Source organism: Crassostrea angulata, unplaced genomic scaffold, assembly GCF_025612915.1.
Source record: "Crassostrea angulata isolate pt1a10 unplaced genomic scaffold, ASM2561291v2 HiC_scaffold_107, whole genome shotgun sequence".
NCBI classification, from domain to species: Eukaryota; Metazoa; Mollusca; class Bivalvia; order Ostreida; family Ostreidae; genus Magallana; species Magallana angulata.
Genome location: NW_026441662.1, coordinates 113,472 through 136,357, shown reverse-complemented (window position 1 = coordinate 136,357; position 22,886 = coordinate 113,472). Strand labels below are relative to the sequence as shown.

The window sequence follows — 22,886 nt, the reverse complement described above, 5'->3', positions numbered from 1 at the left end:
CCTTGAAAAATATTCTGGATCTGTGTATGTAATCCATGTTGTTTATTTGGTTTTTAAAATTAGACCAAAAAAATCTATGGGATCCGATGTTTCTATTATGATGTCATTAAAAGCAATGCAGCGTTTGACTGTTATTTTAAACAGCCTGCATGAAGATGGATATAATTAGAGCCCAATTTGTATTTCAATGACTGATTTTATTAATGCTTTGCGTTAGGGTCATGCATGGATAAAGTTGGGTGTGGGGACCCTTGCTCCTCCCCATATAAATTCAGATATCAAGATGTTTCAAAATTGCCGAAAATTAGCATCGACTTGACACCCCCCCCCCCCTTGCACACAAATCCCCCTCCCCGCCCGCGTTGACTATATCCTAGATCCTTGCACGATAAAGGCAATGCAATCAATGCTTTAGTCCGATCGACACGGTTTTCTTAGATTTCACGATAGGGATATATGCATTTTAAGATCCATATGTTTTATTGTAAAAATTGAAAAATAATAGTTTACATTCTAGAGTTCTGAATAGATAGTGTTTTAAATCAAATTTTTTAAAAAAATTACTTAATATATATTTAGTTTTATCTGTATCTAGATAGATAGAGAAATCTGGGCCCACCCACCCCCTTCACGAAATTTCAAACACAGGGGAGTCGTTGGAAGGTATTTCATATTGGGGCGGCGAATTTAATGGATAAAGGGGGGGGGGGGGGGGTTGAACTGGATCTGAATTGACTTGAAATGAAAATATTCTACGATATTTCCAACTATTGTTAAACATATGTTTTAAAATTATGATAATGTCATTTTTATGGCACTATATAAGAAACAAAGCAATTATGTTTACAGAGGCATATTCCATGTCCACCGAGGCTCAGTTCGTGCCTTCAGAGGCACAGCACGTGTCCACAGAGGCACATATCATGCCCACAGACGCACATCACATGCACTCACAGAAGAGGGACAACTGCGCCCACACAGAGGCCGAGCAAATGCCCACAGGACTGAGGTGCCCATGACCTGTTCCAAAAGATAAAAATAGAGTCCCTAGGGACACAGAACATGCCCCCGAAAATCGAAATAATGGCACCCGGATTTATACAAACAGATGCAACATGGGAACATTTCGAGAAATATTCCGAACCCAAGGTAATTATAAGTTTATCATTTTGCTGAATTGTTAATTATTGATGTGTAATAACTAATTGTGTTGTTTATTATTATTTCTTTATTCCTCTATTAACTTAAATTCATATGTTATAAATTTCAACATACCAGTGATTTGGAGATACCGAGTCCCTCGTTTACACTGTTTTGGAAATGTGCGCCTTTTTTTCTTTTAGATGTTCCAGGATATCGATGATGTTGGACCATGACAGCGATAGTGACAGTGATGACGAGGAGGAAGGAAACGACAAAGAACTTGACCAGGCGATATGGTGATAATTAATTGTAATCAGATTAACCAGATTTATTTGATTATATTTTCATCATGTCATTGATTCAATATTACGAATTAATTTGTACAGTCATTTCATGCATATCGTTTACAAATTTATGCTATGCTGTAGTATGCAATTTCATTGATATGCTATGAGATTTCAATGCATTGCTATGAGATTTGTTTGCTATACTATGAGAAATTGACATGAAGGGCTTAATGATATGGTATGCTATGAGATTTGAACAAAAACGCCTCCATACACAGAAGAGTTCTACACATTTGGAAGTTAAATGATAAAAAGCCAAAATTAACCACTACTCTACAATGTGAGCGTTTATTCTTCCAAATAAAACCATTTAAACCCAGTTAAAATCATGTTGAATGCTATGCTATGGAATGCTATGGTATGATATGACGAATGCAATTCTATGAGATTGTATGCTATGGTATGAGATTCCAATGCTATGCTATGAGATTGCAATGTTATGCTATGAGATTTCAGTACTATGATATGCTATGTTGTAAGTTGTAAAAGATATGCTTGAACTGACTGTAAACATTCTCAGCAATGTATTCTTGTTATTAAAAGATAATCAAAACAAATCTGAACATTCAATAATTCGCAATCGCAATTTCTCGGGCCTTTCCGGCAAGCTCGGAAAAACACCTCGAATGTATAAACATCACCGGATGTTAGAATTTTATACAAAATAGAGTCGCTTCCCAGTAAAATAGATATCGGCTAGACAGCATTGTATGTCGTTCCTGTTGTATATTTTAGGGTATATCATTGACTTTAATGAAGTCGAACCCACATTTCAACAGATCTTAAAATGTGTTGAATTTATATCAAGTTTTACAAAAAGGGGGTGTCATGGACGCCTAGGTAATACATTTGAGGTGTTTTTCCGAGCTTGCCGGAAAAGCCCGAGAAGTTGCAATTGAATATTTCGTAGTCACGTGGTTTACAGGCCCTGTCCAGTTTTAGTGCCGTGTCTGGGGAGATAATTCTCAGGGAAGAAGTACTGAAAAAAGGGCCCACCTTTTGTTGAAATACAGTATCCAAATTACAAATAAATCTACGAGTTTTAATTTTTTTCTGTGTAATTTCTTTATATACATGTTCTCTCTTTAGGCACGGGCGTTGTCAGAGCTGACCATCAAAACATTTCTGGCTGAGAAGCGAATAACGTCAGAGGTGATTATACTTATATGCATGCATGTATATAAACCGATCATATATTCCTGAATTAATCGTCTTGATGTAAATTTCGAATTTACCAGTTGGGAGTAAATTCAAAATTAACAATATGAAAATTTTGTATTTCCTGCCGCCCGGTAAATTAAAAATATGCAACGTGACATAAATACTTAATAAATCGATAAATGCGTAATTGATCATGTGAACCTTTTTGTCGAAGGATAATAGTTCATATGAACATTTATATCTGTTTTAAGGCCAGGAGGATGTCCAAGATGGCGATACAGTCTGCCTACTCAGCGGCCGTGGTTACTCCACTAAGGTCCTCAAAGAAGGTGAGAAGGAGCTTAATCTTTACACAGGAATAATTATTCTAATATTCAAATATAAATCAAAGGTTCTACATGTAAAGCTCTGTAGTTTAAGCTAAAACACATAAAAAAGTATTTTACTTTTATTCACATGCTATAAGCTATAGTTTAGCTGCAGGTCTGTAGTTTCCCGATCTGAAATAAAAAATTCGGATGGAGGATCAGGTCGTCCATCCGAATTCAGTTTCAGACCAGGATCCACAGACCTGCAGTTATTAAAAACTATTGTGAAATTATTTGCCAGTTTATTGGCTAGTAAAAAGTAGACAAGGTTCTTAGATATTGTCAGTATAAACAGGGCAAGATTCTTAGATATCGTCAGTATAAACAGGACAAGGTTCTTAGATATGTTTTATATAGAGTAGACAAGGTTTTTAGATATGGTCAGTATAAACAGGACAATGTTCTTAGATATGGTCAGTGTAGAGAAGACAAGGTTCTTAGATATGGTTTATATAATGAGACAAGGTTCTTATGTACGGCCAGTATAGAGAAAACAAGGTTCTTAGATAGGGTTTGTATAGAGTAGCCAATGTTCTAAGATATGATTAGTTTAAACAGGACAAAGAGTTTAGATATGGTATGTATAGAGTAAACAAGGGTCTTAGATATGGTTTGTATACTGAAGACGAGTTTCTTAGATATGGTTGGTATAAAGTAGACAAAGTTCTTAGATATGGTCAGTATTAACAGGACAAGGTTCTTAGATATGGTCAGTGTAGAGAAGACAAGGTTCTTAGATAAGGTTTATATAAAGTAGTCGAGGTTCTTAGATATGGCCAGTATAAAGTCGACAAGGTTCTTAGATATGGTCAGTATAAACAGGGCAAGGCTCTTAGATATAGTTAGTATAAACAAAACAAGGTTCTTAGTTATGGTTTATATAGAGTAGATAGGGTTCTTAGTTATGGTCAGTATAAACAGGGCAAGGTTCTTAGATATGGTCAGTGTAGAGAAGACAAGGTTCTTAGATATGGTTTATATAATGAGACAAGGATCTTATGTACGGCCAGAATAGAGAAAACAAGGTTCTTAGATATGGTTTGTATAGAGATGACAAGGTTCTTAGATATGGTTTGTATAGAGATGACAAGGTTCTTAGATATAGTCAATATGAACAGTACAAGGTTCTTTGATATGGTCAGTATAAACAGGACAAGTTTCTTTGATATGGTCAGTGTAGAGAAGACAAGGTTCTTAGATATGGATTGTATAGAGTAGAAAAGGTTCTTAGATATGGTTAGTATAAAGATAAGGTTCTTTAATATGGTTTATATAGAGTAGACAAGGTTCTTAGATATGGTTTATAGGGAGTAGAGAAGGTTCTTAGACATGATCAGTATAAACAGGAAAAGGTTCTTAGATATGGTTTATATAGAGTAGACAAGGTTCTTAGATAAGGTTTATATAAAGTAGTCGAGGTTCTTAGAGTAGACAGGGTTCTTAGTTATGGTCAGTATAAACAGGGCAAGGTTCTTAGATATGGTCAGTGTAGAGAAGACAAGGTTCTTAGATATGGTTTATATAATGAGACAAGGATCTTATGTACGGCCAGTATAGAGAAAACAAGGTTCTTAGATATGGTTTGTATAGAGATGACAAGGTTCTTAGATATGGTTTGTATAGAGATGACAAGGTTCTTAGATATAGTCAATATGAACAGTACAAGGTTCTTTGATATGGTCAGTATAAACAGGACAAGTTTCTTTGATATGGTCAGTGTAGAGAAGACAAGGTTCTTAGATATGGATTGTATAGAGTAGAAAAGGTTCTTAGATATGGTTAGTATAAAGATGATAAGGTTCTTTAATATGGTTTATATAGAGTAGACAAGGTTCTTAGATATGGTTTATAGGGAGTAGAGAAGGTTCTTAGACATGATCAGTATAAACAGGAAAAGGTTCTTAGATATGGTTTATATAGAGTAGACAAGGTTCTTAGATATGGTCAGGATAAAGAGGACAAGGTTCTTAGATATTATTAGTATACTGAAGACGAGGTTCTTAGATATGGTTAGTATAGAGTAGACAAGGTTCTTAGATATGGTCAGTATAAACAGGACAAGGTTCTTAGATATGGCTAGTATAAAGTAGACAATGTTCTTAGATATGGTCAGTATAAACAGGGCAAGATTCTAAGATATCGTTAGTATAGAGAAGACATGGTTCTTAGGTACGGCCAGTATAGAGTAGACAAGCTAGGTTCTTAGATATGGTCAGTATAAAATTATCGTTCTTAGACATGGTCAGTAAAGACATAACAAGGTTCTTAGATATAGCGTATGTAAAGTATTTAAGGCTCTTGAATCAATATGGCCAAAATGTAGTGTTGCACATTCTGGTACATTGAGACAGCATAATATATATTGAAATTTAGAAGAAAAATCCGTGCTTTTAAAATAAATTAAGGAATAATTGTTTTCTTATCATTTAAAAATGTAGAAATCTGATTATCAAGCGTGCAAGGCGACTATAGTAAAGTTAAACAAGGAAAATCATTAGCCAATGACTCGCTTAACTATGGAGGCGTAGTAGGCAACCAATCAGATCGAGGTTCTTATCAAGGTTCTTAAATCCAATAATACGTTACTATTATACCTCTGTACAGAACACAGGTGGTTTGTAGACTGGTCCTCTGTCTCTGTCGTACGAAAAAGATATCGTGCATATCATGCAGGCATTGCAAGTCTAAGGTGGTAAGTTAATTAGAACAATTTTGTCTGAAATTGTGAGAAAACTAACTATCTAATATATCTCATGACGGTTCAACATTTTACATATTCCTAACCGTAATCTAGATGATAAGTCAACAAGGGCTTGTCCTTATTATTGAACCGAAAGTAGTGACCATTTTTAGAGACATGATAAAGTTATCTAGCTTTATTATTCCATTCCTTTTGCATTTTTAAAGATATGTGTTATTCTATAACAGTTTCTGGTGAAAGAAAAGTAAACGGTTAACATTTTTATTTACAAACGAGACTTTGACCCGTGCCTGCACGGGTTAACATTACATATCGGACATTTACGAAATAGATACATCGACACACCATATTGTTGACATTTACATAACAAAGCTATAAGCCTAAAATAATGCTATGAAGTTCACTACACTTTCATTTGTTAGAATAATCTAACTGTGTCTTGTCTCGTGAATTTGGCCCTTGCAACAGTTGGATTGCCTCCCATATATCCTTAATGTAGCAGAAAATTGCAGAATCGCTCCGAAACGATTTTAAAAAAAAAATTAATGAAGTTGCATTGAAAATAACAGTCAAATTAATTGTAATAAACCTTTTTGAGTCTGTAAATATCTTTCAAAATTTAATCCATATACTATTAATCGAAAAACTCAACACTTTTTCATTAAACGTAAAGTCGCGAAATTTCTTTGCTACAGAGACAATACACGGAACGCATTCTATCGTAAAACCGGGTCCGTAGGAAATTGATCATTTTAACGATAAAACATATTTATCCATGGAATCAAATTGCCATCACGAAGACAAAAGTAATTACTCAGTTTATAGGTAAATTTGTTATTTTATAATTGCTCTCATAAGATATAGATGAACAGAATATATAATTATAGCAAATTTCCTTTGAAATTTTACACGTATTTGTATTATCGTTTCTGAGTTTATTCATGAAAATATGATATTATGGAAACATAAACTAAAGATTCCGTTAGCGTGAATGTATTGCGCAAACGCAAGATTGTTAAATCCAAACAAATCCAGATGATTTCAGGGATTTTTAAAGGAAATTTCGTTGATTATTAATTATCAAAGCTGAATTGAGAAAATTAAAACAAATTGGCAATCTTCAAGTACAAATGATGTTTAATATATATAAAACTAAAGACATTACTCTTCCGGTATTAAAGGCCAAAATTCGGGTCTATTGTTTTGATATAGTAGTATTGATATTTGTATGACCTGAGTAATAAACGCTGTAACGTGTTTCATTGTCTTGATAAGTTTTAGTGGATTTGTAAAGTGAAGCTATTTACCTTATTAAATTGTATATACCGGTATATTAAAATTTTCTAATTTCAGATGGCATTATCTGAATCCCCAATACCACCCGACGCTCAGCATTATTTGGTGTGTGGCACTGAAGACTGTAAGAAGAACTGCCAGTTTTACTGCAATGACTGTCACCAACCAATGTGTGAACAATGTAGAGATGAACATCAGAATAATAAGAAAACCGAAAAACACGAAGTGGTCCCTTATAAACAACGCAAACATCAAATTCCTTTAGAGAAATGCAAGATCCACCCATCAAAACACATAGATCTTTTCTGTGAGGAATGCCAGATTCCCATTTGTTCTAAATGTACAACCACAAAAGAACATCGTGGTCATCTGTTTACCGATCTAGAAATTGTCTTTGCTGAAAAATTTTTACTTTGTCACGTAGAAGTTGACAAAATTCGAAGCTATTTTGAGCCTACTTCTCAAGATTTGAAAACGGAAATTGCTGAAGATGTCAAAGAAATAAAGAGGACAATTGAAGACATAAGAACATCCATGAAGGCTGAAGCTGAGTCTGTGAAAAAGTTGGTAGACACAGTCACGTTAGATAAAATAAATCATGTTGACAAAATAGAACAGTCATTATTGGAAACTTTAAGCGGTCAAAGTCAAAAAATAGATGACTACATTAACTATCTCAATGATTTAATTAAGACGTTTTTTGGTTATTTATCTCCTTCAAACATCGGACAATTAACATTTGCTCTCAAATCAAAATACCTAATGATGCAACCAATACCAGAGACATCCAAACCTGTCCCACCCGTATTTACTGCTGGTCAACACAACAAGGAAAATATCGCTAAACTGCTGGGTAGAATAACTGTTCCCGACACCAAACCACAGAACAGAAAAGTAAAGCCCATGGTGACTGCCTCTACACAGTTGAAACCTACAGGGAAACAGAGAAAACAAGACAGAGAGAAATCTGACATGAAACATACACTGTCTCTATCTTCCTCCGTCACCAAGGTCAGGGAGTACAAAGTACCAGGTGTTTGCAATGTATATCATACATCACTAGGTAAATCAGGGGCAGACTCTGGGTCAGTGATATGAATGGTAACCTTGTCCAAACAGATCTACAGGGGAATCAGCTACAGAAGAAACAAACCAGTGGTATCAGATCCGAAGGCTGCCACACAGTCACACAGAACGGGGATCTGATCTATACAGACAAACAAAACAAAGTCATCAATAGAATAACATCGGATAATATAATAACTGAATTCAATAAAACAGGAGACTGGGAACCACTTAGTATACATTGCTCCCACATCAACGGGGACATACTGGTGGGGATGATAAAGGATACAGAGGGTAAAGTCACCAGGTACAACAAGACAGGGACAGAAATACAGAACATACAGAGAGACAACAAAGGACAGGAACTGTATGAGCTACCGCACTACATCACAGAAAACATCAATGGTGATGTCTGTGTATCAGACAATAACAAATATGCTGTAGTGGTGGTGGATAAATCAGGACGACACAGGTTCTCCTACACAGGTCAGAGGTTAGGGTTTAATCCCTATGGAATATGTACTGATGTACTCGGTCACATCCTGGTGTGTGATACATATATATTCAGTAACACAGTTGATCTTCTGGACCAGGACGGTCAGTTCTTGTCTGTACTACTCACAGGACAACAAGGGATAGATTATCCCATTAGTGTGTGTGTGGATGATGACAACAATCTCTGGGTGGGACAACGTAACACCACCACAGTGACAGTGTACAAGTATCTACAGTGATCATTATATGTCCATACACTAATAATGTACTGTGTGTGTGTTGTGAGACAATGTAACAACACTGTTATATACTGGTATATACAGTGTACATAGAAATGCATGTAAACATTCATGTAGCCTGGTATGTTTATAATTTTGATTAATGAATCATATTCATTGCCTGACAATTGATGAATAAATAAACATGTATTATTTTTCTTTTTATAGCTATTAGACACTTATTTTCTGATTGAATCTTGACAATAGCTATCAAAAGGACTTGCGTAACATATGGTTTTACTAGTAAATGATGTCATCAAACTCTGATTGAAGTAAGGAGAATGTTTTCTGAATGATATCCTTAAAAGTGACATCTTAAAAAACAAATGTAATTATGTTAACACAAAATTGTTAATAGGCACTGATCATTTAAGATATTGATATATAAATTATCGTATTATTCTCTTTCACTAGTTCTAATCTAATTTATGTAAGAACACTGTCTTAAAAGCCCGTGAAGTTGCGATTGGATTTCCATCTAAGTGAATTCTTTCTCAAAAGGTTGATCTTCCCCTGTGGCCTTGATCTTCGAGCCTTGTTGTCCAAATGCTGGGCCTGACTTGAAAAAAAAACCGTACCTTGAAAGAAATACAGACAATATTCAACATTCAGCGTTTCATCAATTGATGAATTTGATAGAAGATAAATATTTAGGGTCCTCCACATCTTTGGGAGAAGTCCTAAACATCTAATTTATAGTAACTGAAAGACATGGATTTCGAGTATACATTCGACTTGAAAATGACAGAAAAACTCCATTTTTTTTGGGGGGGGGGGGAATCAACGTTTAAAATATCACCGCTATATTCAATAAAACAAAGTGAAACGTCCCTGCAGTATTCGAACTGGAGACCTGCGGGTCAGTAGATCAAAGCTACATCCATTGCACTACAGTGATAGACATCAGAATTCGGCGATACAAACTGTGTCATAATGGGATAACCATGCGCGGATACAGAAAATTTTTCGGGGCGGGGGGTTCCGACGGTGATTTGAGTTTAGCGGGGGGGGGGGGGGGGGGGGGGGGTTCAAGGCATATTTTTGGTAATTCTATAATGAAACTGAAAGAAATTTGAATTTTACAGGGGGAGGGACCCCTGGCCCATCCACCCCCTTTTCTGGATCCGCGCATGTTATCATCACCAATATTTCATAGTTTTCTTAGGTTTAAAAAGGTTTCGACTGCATAATCGATTATCTTGTTACATGTAAAACTGGATAATGTAGATTTCATTCTTGTTAGCTTCTATATACATGAAGAGCTGTGAATTAAAATTAATTTCCGTAAGAAATATAGGGAATTTAATGATACTTTAAAGTTAGTCGATGTGAATATATTTTAATAGTCATTGATGGAAAACATATTCGTCATTATTTACACACTTTGTTTTTTTGTTTTATTTTGCTCGTAAGCGGAATCAACTTATATTTAATGCTTACTAAATTTGGTCTTTCAATATAATCAGTTTAAGTTTGAAAAATTGTCTTTTTCTAGAATTTCTTTTTAAATATATTTTTTTTATATTGCATGGAATTGAGTTTTTTAAAGTATAAAACTTAGGAGGAACATCTTTTGGTTCAAGTATCAATTTCAATCTAATTTTGCATAATATGTATATGATGATAAAGAGCTCCCTGCATTCCATTCATAAGCTATCGTTAATTGATTATCTTTATTCATACATACCCGTTTATAGTACAAATACAAGGACAAATTAAAATTAACAAAGTTAAGATCAAATGTTAAACAAGTGACATTCTATAACATACATTCCTCTCTGTATGGATGTTTAATATATGATAATATCTACCTTTTGAAATTATGCACAGCTGCCAAAAATAATTGTTATTTGGCGTCAATCGATGTAAAAAAAAAGAATTGAATAATGAAAGAATAAACAACTTTTGCATGTTGAAATAATTAAAACATATTATGATTCAGTCCTACTAAGGAAATAAACTTAATTTATATACAGGTATTTTACAACAAATTTGAACCCTTTGCGATTTTAGGCATATAGGAAGTTGAATAAAGTTGGAGATTGTCACTTATGTTGTGCTACATATTATTTAATTTTAATAGCCAAAATAACACTGACACGGAAACAAATAATGTTAAATGGAAATATAAATATTTTTCCGCTGGAATTCTTTGCTTTAATCGATCGCACTCATTTCCGATTTGCAAATAATATAGATTACATGCTATTTAACACTCTAAGGACTTATTTGAATGACTCAAACTGCTGAAAACTTTTTCGATAGGAACATGCAATATCTAATTTATCAGCGTTAAATTTGCATCTTCAGAGGTTTTAAAATCTTATAAAAAAATTCACATACATATATGTAGATACATTTCCGGTTGTATTATTCATGATTGTCATTTTCATCTTTACATGTTTTGTTTTTCAGATACAAACACAAATTAATATCTTAAAGGACATGTAACCGCCTGAAAGATCATTATATCATTTCAAATGGGTAGCAAAGACACATTCATCAGAAAAAAAATGTGCACTAATCATTGTCTAGAACATGTAATTTTGAATCAATTTCATTGTTCCCGATTTCCACTCAGCCACAAACAGGTTGTCGTTGGTGTCCACACATAAACCGTATGGACAACATATATCGCAGTTGTCAATGAAGCGGAGGAACTGTCCGTCCTGATCAAGGATATGGATACTGTGGTTGTTACAGTCAGCCGTCAGGATTCGACCCTGGCTGTCTGTAGTGATGCCGTAAGGATTAAATGATCTGGTGGCAGTAGTGGATGGTCCATTGTATGTAAAGCAATATTTTCCTACTCGGCTTACCACAACTACTGCACTGGCCCAACAGATAGATACACAGATATCTTCATTCCTATTTTCATTAATGTATTTTATGCCACCAGGTGAATACAGAGGGAGACCGTTAGTATCAAACTGGACACTTTGTTTCTCCTTTCCTTTTGAGCTACAGTAACGCACGACTTTTGATTCTCTGTTATTATCACTGTCCATGATTACCAGGAGGTCACCAGAGGCAGTCGTACAGACACCATGGGGTCTCCATTTCCTTAATTTTATCTCCTGTATCTGTTTTTCTTTTACTATGTTCAGAGTTTGATTAATGTAGTCAGTATATGCTAGATAGCCTTGTTTTGTTATTGCAATGTCCTTTGGTTTATTCCCTGACTTGGTTTCGATTGACTTCACTAATTCTCCTTGAAGGTTGAAGAGTCTCATGATATGGTCATCGCTGCAAGTCCAAACTTCTTGATCACTCTGACAACACACACTGTACAGCCGATTTATTTCTTCGTGTTCAGTTTTTATTTCTCTGATTATTCGCGGTTTTTCAGTTCCCGGTCTTTCATTCGGAGAAAAATCATGAGAAGCAAAAATTACTGCAAAACCATGTTCATCTGATAATAAGAGAGAACCAAACTGTTGATAGATATGTTCTTTTTCGATCTTTTGGGGCGTAAATATACCCCTTGGTGGGGCCGATTTCCGTAAAGGATGCATTTTTTTAAAATCACTATTCCGTGATTTATATGCAAAGGTAAAGCTTATATCATTGGACTCTAAAACTGTTTGGAGATCTGTTATAAACTGTGTGATTTCAGACATAATGCAAGTGATGTTGGTTTCCTCTCCCCATAAGACGGCCAAACTGTTGGATTCCATACTATTGACGTCTGTTGTAAGTTTTTTGATAATTGTATCTATTTCTCTGTGCCAATCATCTCCATGCTTCTTAATGTCTGTTCTCTGTTTCTCAAAGTGTATACTTATATCAACTTTTTCCGTCTGGATTTTGGAAATAATGTCTTGATATTGTGGATAAATTATTTTCTCCAGTTCCTCTAAATCTCTTTGCAATACTTTTCTTTTCTTATCGAAACTTTTCAAAATGTCCACTTTTTTATGCTGCTCATGCTCACCAGAAGAAATACATTGCACACAAATAGGAATGTCGCATTCCTCACAGTGAATCACGCATTGTTTTGATGAGTGTTTAGAACATGTAGGTGTAGATTCTCGCTTTTTTATTGGTACAACTTTATGGTCTTTGGATTCATCTGAAAGATGATCCCCAACACACGCTTTACACAAATGAATTTGACAAATTTCACAGTGCAAAGAGGTATGTGTGTCACAGATGTGACACCGTAACACGTCCTGGGCACAACGTCGAGGGTCCATGGTCAGACACCGTAAGTTTGGTTAGTCATTGTATTTTTTTCTAAAAATAAAAAAACAAACATTTTTATTAGTTATATTAAATTTTATATGGTCAGACACCGTAAGTTTGGTTGGGCATTGTGGTTTTTTTTCTAAAAATAAACAAAAAACTAATGTTTGGTTTCTTTGCAATTTATATATTTATACCACAATACCATTATTTTCTATTTAACCACATCAACATATCATTTATAAGGTAGGTAGTCTACTTGTTGTATCGATATATAATATATCAATATATAAAATTTAATAGTCAAAGCTTAAACGACATCGATCTTGTTATCAAAAATATAAATCCTTACCGTCAGCTGTTTGTTCTATAACCGATGCTATTTCCATCTATACCTATTATAAGCGTTTCACCTGCAGTTTAGATAAAATAAACCTTGGCCTGTTTCAGCAATTAGATATTTCACTTGTAATCAAAATGAAATACAGTCTAAAGGCTTTCATTGATTTTTATGATACATGTAGGTTGCTAGAAGTAAACATATATCCTATACAGTTAAATTATCCATGGTCTACAAATAATTTCCTGAATAATTTAGGAAACGATCTATGGGAAAATATAAATGTGCTTATATTGGTGCTTCAGATCCACTTTCACCGGCGTTTGAACTCAGGGTCGTTGGAACCCACCCTCTTAGCAGAGAGCAGCCAGTGCACTAACCACTTGCCGTCTAGGCAAGACAAAATGTTGCTTTTGTTGACAACCGAAACCTAGCGCATTACACGGTCTTTTCAATTGACGTAAAATGCAGAAAAACGACAATCTGAGAGGATCGTGGCGATTCATAATTTAGATAGACCAATCACAAAGATATTCGTCTTTTTTGGAGCTCCCTAGGTTTTGTTTGTCTTTTACAGAGAGATGTTCCCTTGCCTAAACCGAGAGTTACACACGTGTTGCTATTAAGCAAAGTGTGTGAATTGAAAAAAACCCATCAAAGAGTCAGGGAAATTTCCGTGTGTTTCCTATATCTGCATTGTTCTCAACAACTCTGCAGCTGGGTAGTGGTAAAATGTTTCGTTCTTTTAATTTTTAGCTATTATATGACATATTTATAGAAGTAACAAAGTAGGTTTTAATAGATAGGTGTATCTTGAAAGCCATAACAGACTGCAAAGTGTTATTTGCCGTACGCAAGTTTATGAATCGATTTAATCGCTTATTAAACGGATTTTCACATCCTCATTCGTTCAGGAAATTTTTTATGACGCATTATCATGTGCTGAAAACTGCAGGTTTAAATTTTCTAAGTTGGTATGGTACACCTACCAAATTAATGATGTGGATAAAATTACATTACATGGTTTGATTGACCCTTTTTGGTATAAGGTCATGTACCCTTTCAATTGGGAATTTTTGATCGACAAATTTATCTACTGGGAACACAGTTTTATGATATATGACTCAACACAAGTTAGCAAAAAACCAAACATTATATACAGTTTTCTTGGTTTACATTTGCATATAACATGATTGCTCATTAAATTAATGTGTTCACCAATATATACAATAATTAACAGAACGCTAAGATATTTTGATTGATATCTCAAAGGGTGTGTTATTTAGCATAGTTACAAAATCAGCATTTCATCGTTCATATTGTATAACACTAATACACATTAATTTTGAGAATTTTTTCAACGGGGTTTAGGGAAAAAACCTGTCAATTTTCAATGTGGAATAGGTCATATTACAGGACCCGCGTGCAATGGATATTATCCCCTGCATTATAATCAAATTACGTTCATTTGTTTAAAATATTACATTATTTGCCCCTAAAATATTTTTTTAATTTTATGAAAAGTAATATTTATAAAAAATCCCAGCGGCATTCGAAACATAACCAACATATGCATAGCTACACTCAATCTCACTGCGCTTCATGGCTAGGTAATCTATTTTCGAAAGAAAAAGGTTATAAAATTATACTTGATTTTATTGTTTATTCGATAAGAAGTACGTCACAATATTAGTAGCCCCCCCCCCCCCCCCCCCCCCCCCCCCGACAATTGTACATGTAGCGCAGCGGGTTAATTATTTTAAAAATTTCAGCTGTCACAAACTTTAAAACGTTTATCTGGTTAAATATTGTAAAATTTGAAAAATTCTAAGCCGGTAAAAGTATTTCAATTATAGTGCACTATAATTCACATTAATATCAACATATGACCATACCATCTTGAGTTCTATTCAGTAACTACAATATTTCGTTTATATGTCATTGCGGCTGGTTTGTCTGTTTGTATTGAGTTTTCTTTGCTTTATTTGTCTAACACTCGGCTACTTAAAGATTGTCTATGCTGTCCACATATAACCAATATGGAATACAATTGACACATATTGGGGCAAAAAAAACCCCAAAATTTAAATATCACCGACATTTTATAATTTAGATTAGCTTTTTAAAATTTGTTACCGCCACCAGATGGACACGGGAGCGTATTTGGGGTCTACATTTGTTGGATAAAAAAAAATATACATTGACGTGTTAGAATTTTTATCGTCTAATCAACATACCAAAAATTGTGTCTTTTTATTTATTCAAATATTTCATATTTTATTGATGTGATCATTCCAAATTTTAATCGCGTTATAAAGTTTGATTGTTGAAATTGGTTTTTGCCATCATGATAGCCTGTTTCCCTGAACTTTTGCGGAGCATTATGGGTAAGCCAGAGAAACGGGCTACATATGAGTTTTCCCAACTGATATACATGTATGTATCTTGTGAATTTTATCCATATATTTGAAAATTATCGTCTAACAACAATTTTATTTTTATTTTTTATTTTTTTATTTTTATTTTTATTTTATAACATTTTTCATAAATAATTCTTATCTCAAAAATTGCTATATAATATTACCTGATCTTCTTTGGTAGAATTTTAGGCCCTGAGATATCCTGTTTTCACCAAAAAAATATGTTTTAATATCTGAATAAATACCAACATGCTTTCAAATTTGGATTTTCTCTTTAATCTTTATTTTTACAAAGCTCTTCTCAAAAATTGATATTGTCTAAAAAGAGCAACTTCAATATTTAAATCCAAGCTTTTTTAAGTGTGTGAAAAATTGACAACTGACGAAAAAAAAAAACAACCGAATCCAAAAATTCAGGAAAATGAGAGCGTCAAGGAATATCATTTACCTTGTGTACACCTTTGTATATACATCGCCAGTGGCACCACGCCCGATACATTTATCTTATACACATAATTCTTAGTGGCACGATATGTGCTCATTTTTTACACAATATCGCCTACTTTGGAGAGCTTAACTTGTCCTCCACCCCCATCCCAGCCCCCCCCCCCCCCCTTTCAAAAATCTTAAAGGGAAATAACTCTCACATCGGTAAAGGCTAAAATATAACAAATGAAAAATCCCCCGATCTTGCATGTACGGATCCACGGAGGGGAGAGTATCAAAGGTCTACCGGGGGAAGGGGATACCCCTCACTCCACTAGCAAATCCAGGCTTATTGATCATAAGTTCACGTAGTTTACGTGATTGTCAAGATTTAAATTTGTTAAGGCAGTGGTAAGGAGGTATATTTATTAACACACGATTAAATATTTGATAGATGTATATTTAAAGATTCTGAATGTAACAAATGTGTACTGATCAAATATATGTGTAGGTCAGTTTTTAAAAAAGTTAATGTGTTTTAATAAACCTATTGCACCAATTAAAATAACACCATAAACTACTAACTAAAAACGAAGATTGTTAATACCTGTATATTTTATTTAATAGTTAACTCTTCAGCGATGAAATTACTCTATAAATTTACAAATTAACATACACAGTTAGGTTTACATGAATGATATGTTATCCAATGTACACCGTACATACCATGCAGTAATTGTACACTTACATGTACCACTGTGTTATTTTTACATGTTCTCACAACATACACATAGTACATACATGTAATTATTGTATGGATATATAATGTTCACTGTAGATACTTGTACACTGTCACTGTGTTGGTGAAGCGTTGTCTCGCCCAGAGATGGTTCTCTTCATCCACACACACACTAATGGGTAACTCTACCCCTTGTTGTGATGTGAGTAGTTGAGACAAGAACTGACCGTTCTGATCCAGAAGATGAACCGTTTCACTATACTTATCACACACCAGGATGTGACCGAGTACATCAGTACATATTCCACAGGGATGAAACCATGACCCCTGACCTGTGTAGGAGAACCTGTGTTGTCCTGATTTATCCACCACCACTACAGCATGTTTGCTAAAGTCTGATACACAGACATCACCATTGATGTTTTCTGTGATGTAGTGTGGTAGTCTATACAGTCCCTGCCCTTTGTTGTCTCTCTGTATGTTCTGTATCTCTGTCCCTGTCTTGTTGTACCTGGTGACTTTACCTTTGTTATCCTTATCCATCCCCACAAGTATTTTTCCGTTGATGTGGGAGGAGTGTATACTGAGTGGTCTCCAGACTCCTGTTTTAATGAATTCAGTGATTGTATTATCCGGTGTTATCCTATTGATGACTTTGTTGACTTTGTCTGTATAGATCAGATCCCCGTCCTGTGTGACTGTGTGGTAGCCTTCAGATCCACCACTGGTTTGTATCTCCTGTAGCTGATTCCCCCGTAGATCTGTTTTGACAAGGTTACCAATATTATCACTGGCCCAGAGTCTGTCTGATTTACCCAGTGATATATGATATACACTGCCAACACCTGGTACTTTGTACTCGCTGACCTTGGTGACAGAGGAAGACAGAGACAGTGTTTGTTTCACGTCAGATTTCTCTTTGTCTTGTTTTCTCTGTTTCCCTGTAGGTTTCAAGTGTGTAGAGGCAGTCTCCATGGGCTTTATTTTTCTGTTCACTGGTTTAATATTAGGAACATTTATTCTACCCAGTAGTTTGACGACATCTTCCTTGCTGTATTGACCAGCAGTATATACGGGTAGGACTGGTTTGGATGTCTCTGGTATGGGTCTTATGATCAAATTTTCTGAATTGAGAGCAAATGTTAATTGTTCTATGTTTGAAGGGGATAGGTAACCATAAAATGTTTTGATTAACTCATTGAGATAGTTGATATAAACATCAATATTTTGGTTTTGGCTGTATAATGTTTCTAATAATGACTGTTCTATTTTATCAACTTCTTCTGTATTTTCTGATGTGACTGTGTCTACCAGCTTTTTCACAGACTCAGCTTCAGCCTTCAAGGCTGTTCTTAAACCTTTCATGATTTTCTTCATTTCTGTGACATCACTAGCAATATCCTTTTTCAAATCTTGAGAAGTTGGTTCGAAATAATTTCTAATTTTGGCAATTTCTTCTTGACATAGCGAAACCTTTTCATCAAAGACTGTTTGTAGATCGGTAAACACATGACCGCGATGTTCTTTTGTGCTTGTACATTTGTAACAAAGAGGAATTTGACATTCCTCGCAGAGAATAACTATTTTTTTTGTTGGGTGGATCTTGCATTTCTCTACAGGAAGTTGACGTTTGCGTAGCTTATAAGGGACCACTTCATGGTTCTTGGTTTTCTTGTTCTTCTGATGTTCATCTCTGCATTGTTCACACGTTGGTTGGTGACAGTCATTGCAGTAAAACTGGCAGTTCTTCTTACACTCTTCAGTGCCACACACCAAGTAATGCTGGGCGTCGGGTGGAATTTGTGATTCAGTTAATGCCATCTGAAATTAGGAAAGTGCAATCAATTCAAAGGAAGTTGTGGCATTTATTTATTCATTCATTACCAACTTTTCTTTTCTGACTAGGTATATATATACCTGGTGCTGAACAGAAATTAATATATTTTATTTATAGCAAGGCACTTAATCATGCGTGGATCCAGAGGTTTTTTCTCTAGGGAAACGTCTCCTGCAATTGACGGTTGCACAGTTAGTTTCTGACACAGGTCATTTGGTTTACAGTATACAATTATGTATTAATTAAAATACAATTGATTAAAAGTATACAATTTTTGTAAAAACAAAAATAATGGGCGAATATATGGGTCAATGAGGGCTAGTTCGAGAAAGTGCATGTCCCTATGTTTGAAAAAGGCCGCTACTTTCGGTTCAGTAAATATTGTCCATTGTTGATCAAATTAATAATCGTAAACGAAATCCAATATTTAGGCAAGCGAATGTATGTATACATATGTCAACGTTTTAACATCATTAGACATCAATAAACTTGTTGTAACTTACCGTGCATATCAATGTGACCTTTAAGTTATTTCAGCCATAATCGGGTGGATGACGCCCTGATCATGAGATTGGAATGAGAGAATACGAGACTTGTTTAATTTACTTCCTGGTTGTATGACCTCTTACCTTGAATAAATAATCATTTATTTGCATGAAAGGGACCCAGTGTCATTGTGATACGCGTGCTATAGATGTGTGTAAACAAAAGTGTAAATGTATGTGCTGCAAGATTTAACAGTAAACGCACGTAGCATCGGGGGGGGGGGGGGGGGACTTTTTTGCGGAGGAAGGATTTTTCCTTAACGTTCATACAAAACAATTGATTAACAAGGAGTTTGCACCCCACTTTTCCTTTCCCGTGACTATGTAAAAATAAGATTAAAAAATAAGGAATAAGTGAAAAGGAAGTTAATAGTATACCTTCACCTTCTATCACTTGAAAAACTCTATGAAAAATCATGACACCGATTTCTTGTTGATGGCAATTTGATAGACTTTTTAGAAATATATATAATCAAAGCACTATACACTTTATTTAAAATAATGTTTTTTTATGGATTAAACACGCGTTCAGTGCTTGTACATGTAAGTAGAGCGTTATATATACATAGGTTCAATAGTATTATGCCTGCATGCGCGGATCTAGTATGTCGGCAGCCTCAAATACCTTCCGGACCCCCCCCCCCCCCACCGCACCTCCTTCCCAACTCGTTTAAAAAAATATTCTGAATCCTCGCATGTGCCTGTATTCTAAATCTTATTGAATATCAAAAATAAAAATACAATACATCAAATGAACACAATAAATCAGAGGCTTTTATTGGCGATATTTATCGTTTGACAAGTGTCGCTCTGGGCATCGCCAAAGATGACGAATCATCATCACAGTGGAGGGCGAACAGTACCAGTAAATCAGGACAAGAAAATTACCGTCAATTGAATAGTAAAAAAAAAATCTTTTGTGAAAATTTGACTCAATTTTGATGATACCATTCTTGCTCTAGAATTTGACCATAATATTTTTTTGTTGACCTGAATTATGTCTGAATTGTCTGGATTTTGACTACTTGCTCATAGATGAATGGCAGATTAGCCTTCAATTTAAAGTTTCGCATTAAAGATGCACATTTCTCTTATTATAAAAATATTTTTTTGATAGATTAAAACTTGCAAACATTGTCAAATTTATCGTTTTAAATTGATAAAATGTTAATATTCATTAAAGCTTGCATACGTACATGTATTTAACTGGGAAGTTTATCATGAAATATTACAACTGAAAAGTAAGTAGTTCACAGAGGGAAACCGGTGTGCAATAAACAGTCTGGATGAGGCTAAAGAGGGACAACTCCGCTTGTCCTTAAAATGCTGAGATGAACTATTTCTGCTGGAGATTTAAATTTCCCTGTTTGTACAACAGAATGAATGACTAGCCAGCTGTAAACATAGTCAATATGGAAGCTTGCTAAGATTCCACTAAATCTGTAGTAGAAATAGTGATTCTTTTAACTTTTCCAGATTTCTATCAAAGAGACATATATATTTATATTCTATGTACATGCTTGTTCAAAATATTCATTCATACAAAGGTAGATCAAATCTGTAATGGCACACAGAAATATAGTTTGATGAATGAAGGAAGGTAGGGCTTGAAATTTAAAGGTTAGTAAAGCATATGCCATTTCTTTAAGGGTTGATTGAATTTTGAATGTGTTGGGCGAGAAGTGGAATATCAAAAATCCACAAGCACCTAGATCCACCAATTATTCACATAAATTTATATCCATAGTTGTAGAGTTTTTTTTATTATTATTTGTTAAAAATCAATTTAAATTGTCTCAGGAAATTTTACCCTGTGATCACACAGACTGTGCTGGTGGTGTTAAATTTTTACAAAAAAGTTTCCAATAATGCTTAACACATTACACATTTTTAGATAAAGCTTTATTAGAAAATGTTAAGAAAACACCATAAACTTATTATTGTTGACTGATGTGACACTCATATTTTTAGTAACTATTTGAAATGTTGATATGCTTTTAGTAATTATCTTATAACAAAAGAAGATTTTTATAAGTTATACATGTATTTCTCTCTTTCTACATATCAATCCGTGTCAAAAAGAATTACATGCATGAATACTACACGTCACTCATCTAAAATCTTGCTTAAATTTCTTATTTACATTGTTAATATATAGTGTATATAATTTAACATAGGTATATAAAAGTTATAAACATTGCACGCAATAATTTGTGTCAATATTTTATTGTTTTATTCTGGATATTGTATGTTGTACAGTTTTAAGTGCCTATGATAAGTCAGATTAAGTCAGATTCAAACTAGTAAGAGATACGTGGTATCTGACTTTGATGTCTATTTCACTTAATGAATGAAACAATAAAATATACCAAACACAATTACTTAGTTTTCAGTTCAAACGTTTTCATGACCCTTTGATTCAGAATCCAAGACATGTTGTAATTTATTTGATGTCCTAAATTTTTTCAATATTGATGTCTAATTTAAATTTTAATAAGCTAAGGTTGAGTAGTTTCAAGTTGTCATTTTATTAAATTGTTTCTAACACCCCCCCCCCGACCTCCTGACCCCAAAAAAGTAGTGACAGTTAGCAGAAATATTTGATTGAAATTAGACACAAATGCATGAACATACATGTATACGTAATGTATTTTAATACCTCATAACCCATAAGCAGATCTAGACTAGAAAGGTGAGGGGGAGGGGGTCGGCAAGGTTTGTGTATGTCTTGACCCCCCCCCCCACTCACACATCAAAAATATGTCTCAACCCCCCCCCCCCCCCCCTTGGAAAATAAAATATTCTGGATCTGTGTATGTAATCCACTTTGTATATTTGGTTTTAAAATTAGACCAAAAAAATCTATGGGATCCGGGATCCGGTGTTTCTATTATGTTGTCATTATAAGCAATGCAGCGTTTTTTGACTGTTTTTTTAAACAGACTGCATGAAGTTGGATATACTTAGAGCCCAATTTGTATTTTAATGACTGATTTTATTAATGCTTTGCGTTAGGGTCATGCATGGATTAAGTTGGGTGTGGGGATCCTTGCTCCTCCCCATATGAATTCAGATATCAAGATATTTCAAACTTGCCGAAAATTAGCATTGACTTGACACCCCCCCCCCCCCCTGCACACCCCCCCCCCCCTTGCATGATAAAGGCAATGCAATCAATGCTATAGTCCGATAGACACGGTTTAATTTTTAGATTTCACGATAGGAATATATACATTTTGAGGTCCATATGGTTTTTTTATTGTAAAAATTGGAATATAATAGTTTACATTCTAGAGTTCTGAATAGATATTTTTTAAATCAAAATTTTAATAAAAAAAATTACTAAATATATATTTAGTTATTTACGAACAAGATAGAGAGAGGAATCTGGGCCAACCCACCCCTTCACGAAATTTCAAACACAGGGGCGTCGGAAGGTATTTCATATTTGGGCGGCGAATTTGATGGATAAAGTAGGTGGGGGGGGGGGGGGTGAACCGGATCTAAATTAACTTGAAATTAAAATATTCTACGATATTT

The 22,886-nt window shown here is 34.6% G+C and overlaps 3 protein-coding genes and 1 pseudogene across 3 annotated transcripts; 2 read left to right on the top strand and 2 right to left on the bottom strand.

The window, feature by feature from the left end:
- The first annotated feature begins 839 nt into the window (after positions 1-839).
- LOC128169225 (uncharacterized) lies at positions 840-3,013 on the top strand. The gene is made up of 5 exons (XM_052835392.1): positions 840-1,009; positions 1,344-1,439; positions 2,433-2,466; positions 2,580-2,642; positions 2,903-3,013. The coding sequence occupies exons 1-5, from the start codon at positions 840-842 to the stop codon at positions 3,011-3,013; spliced, it is 474 nt and encodes a 157-aa protein (XP_052691352.1).
- Positions 3,014-5,620: 2,607 nt separating this feature from the next.
- On the top strand, positions 5,621-9,199 carry LOC128169232 (uncharacterized; annotated as a pseudogene).
- Positions 9,200-10,632: 1,433 nt separating this feature from the next.
- On the bottom strand, positions 10,633-13,500 carry LOC128169233 (uncharacterized). The gene is made up of 2 exons (XM_052835399.1): positions 13,392-13,500; positions 10,633-13,090 (listed from the first exon to the last, which is right to left on the bottom strand). The coding sequence occupies exon 2, from the start codon at positions 13,048-13,050 to the stop codon at positions 11,386-11,388; it is 1,665 nt and encodes a 554-aa protein (XP_052691359.1). The 5' UTR covers positions 13,051-13,090; positions 13,392-13,500; the 3' UTR covers positions 10,633-11,385.
- Positions 13,501-17,054: 3,554 nt separating this feature from the next.
- On the bottom strand, positions 17,055-18,785 carry LOC128169234 (uncharacterized). Its single transcript, XM_052835400.1, has one exon. The coding sequence runs from the start codon at positions 18,783-18,785 to the stop codon at positions 17,055-17,057; it is 1,731 nt and encodes a 576-aa protein (XP_052691360.1).
- Between the last annotated feature and the right edge of the window lie 4,101 nt (positions 18,786-22,886).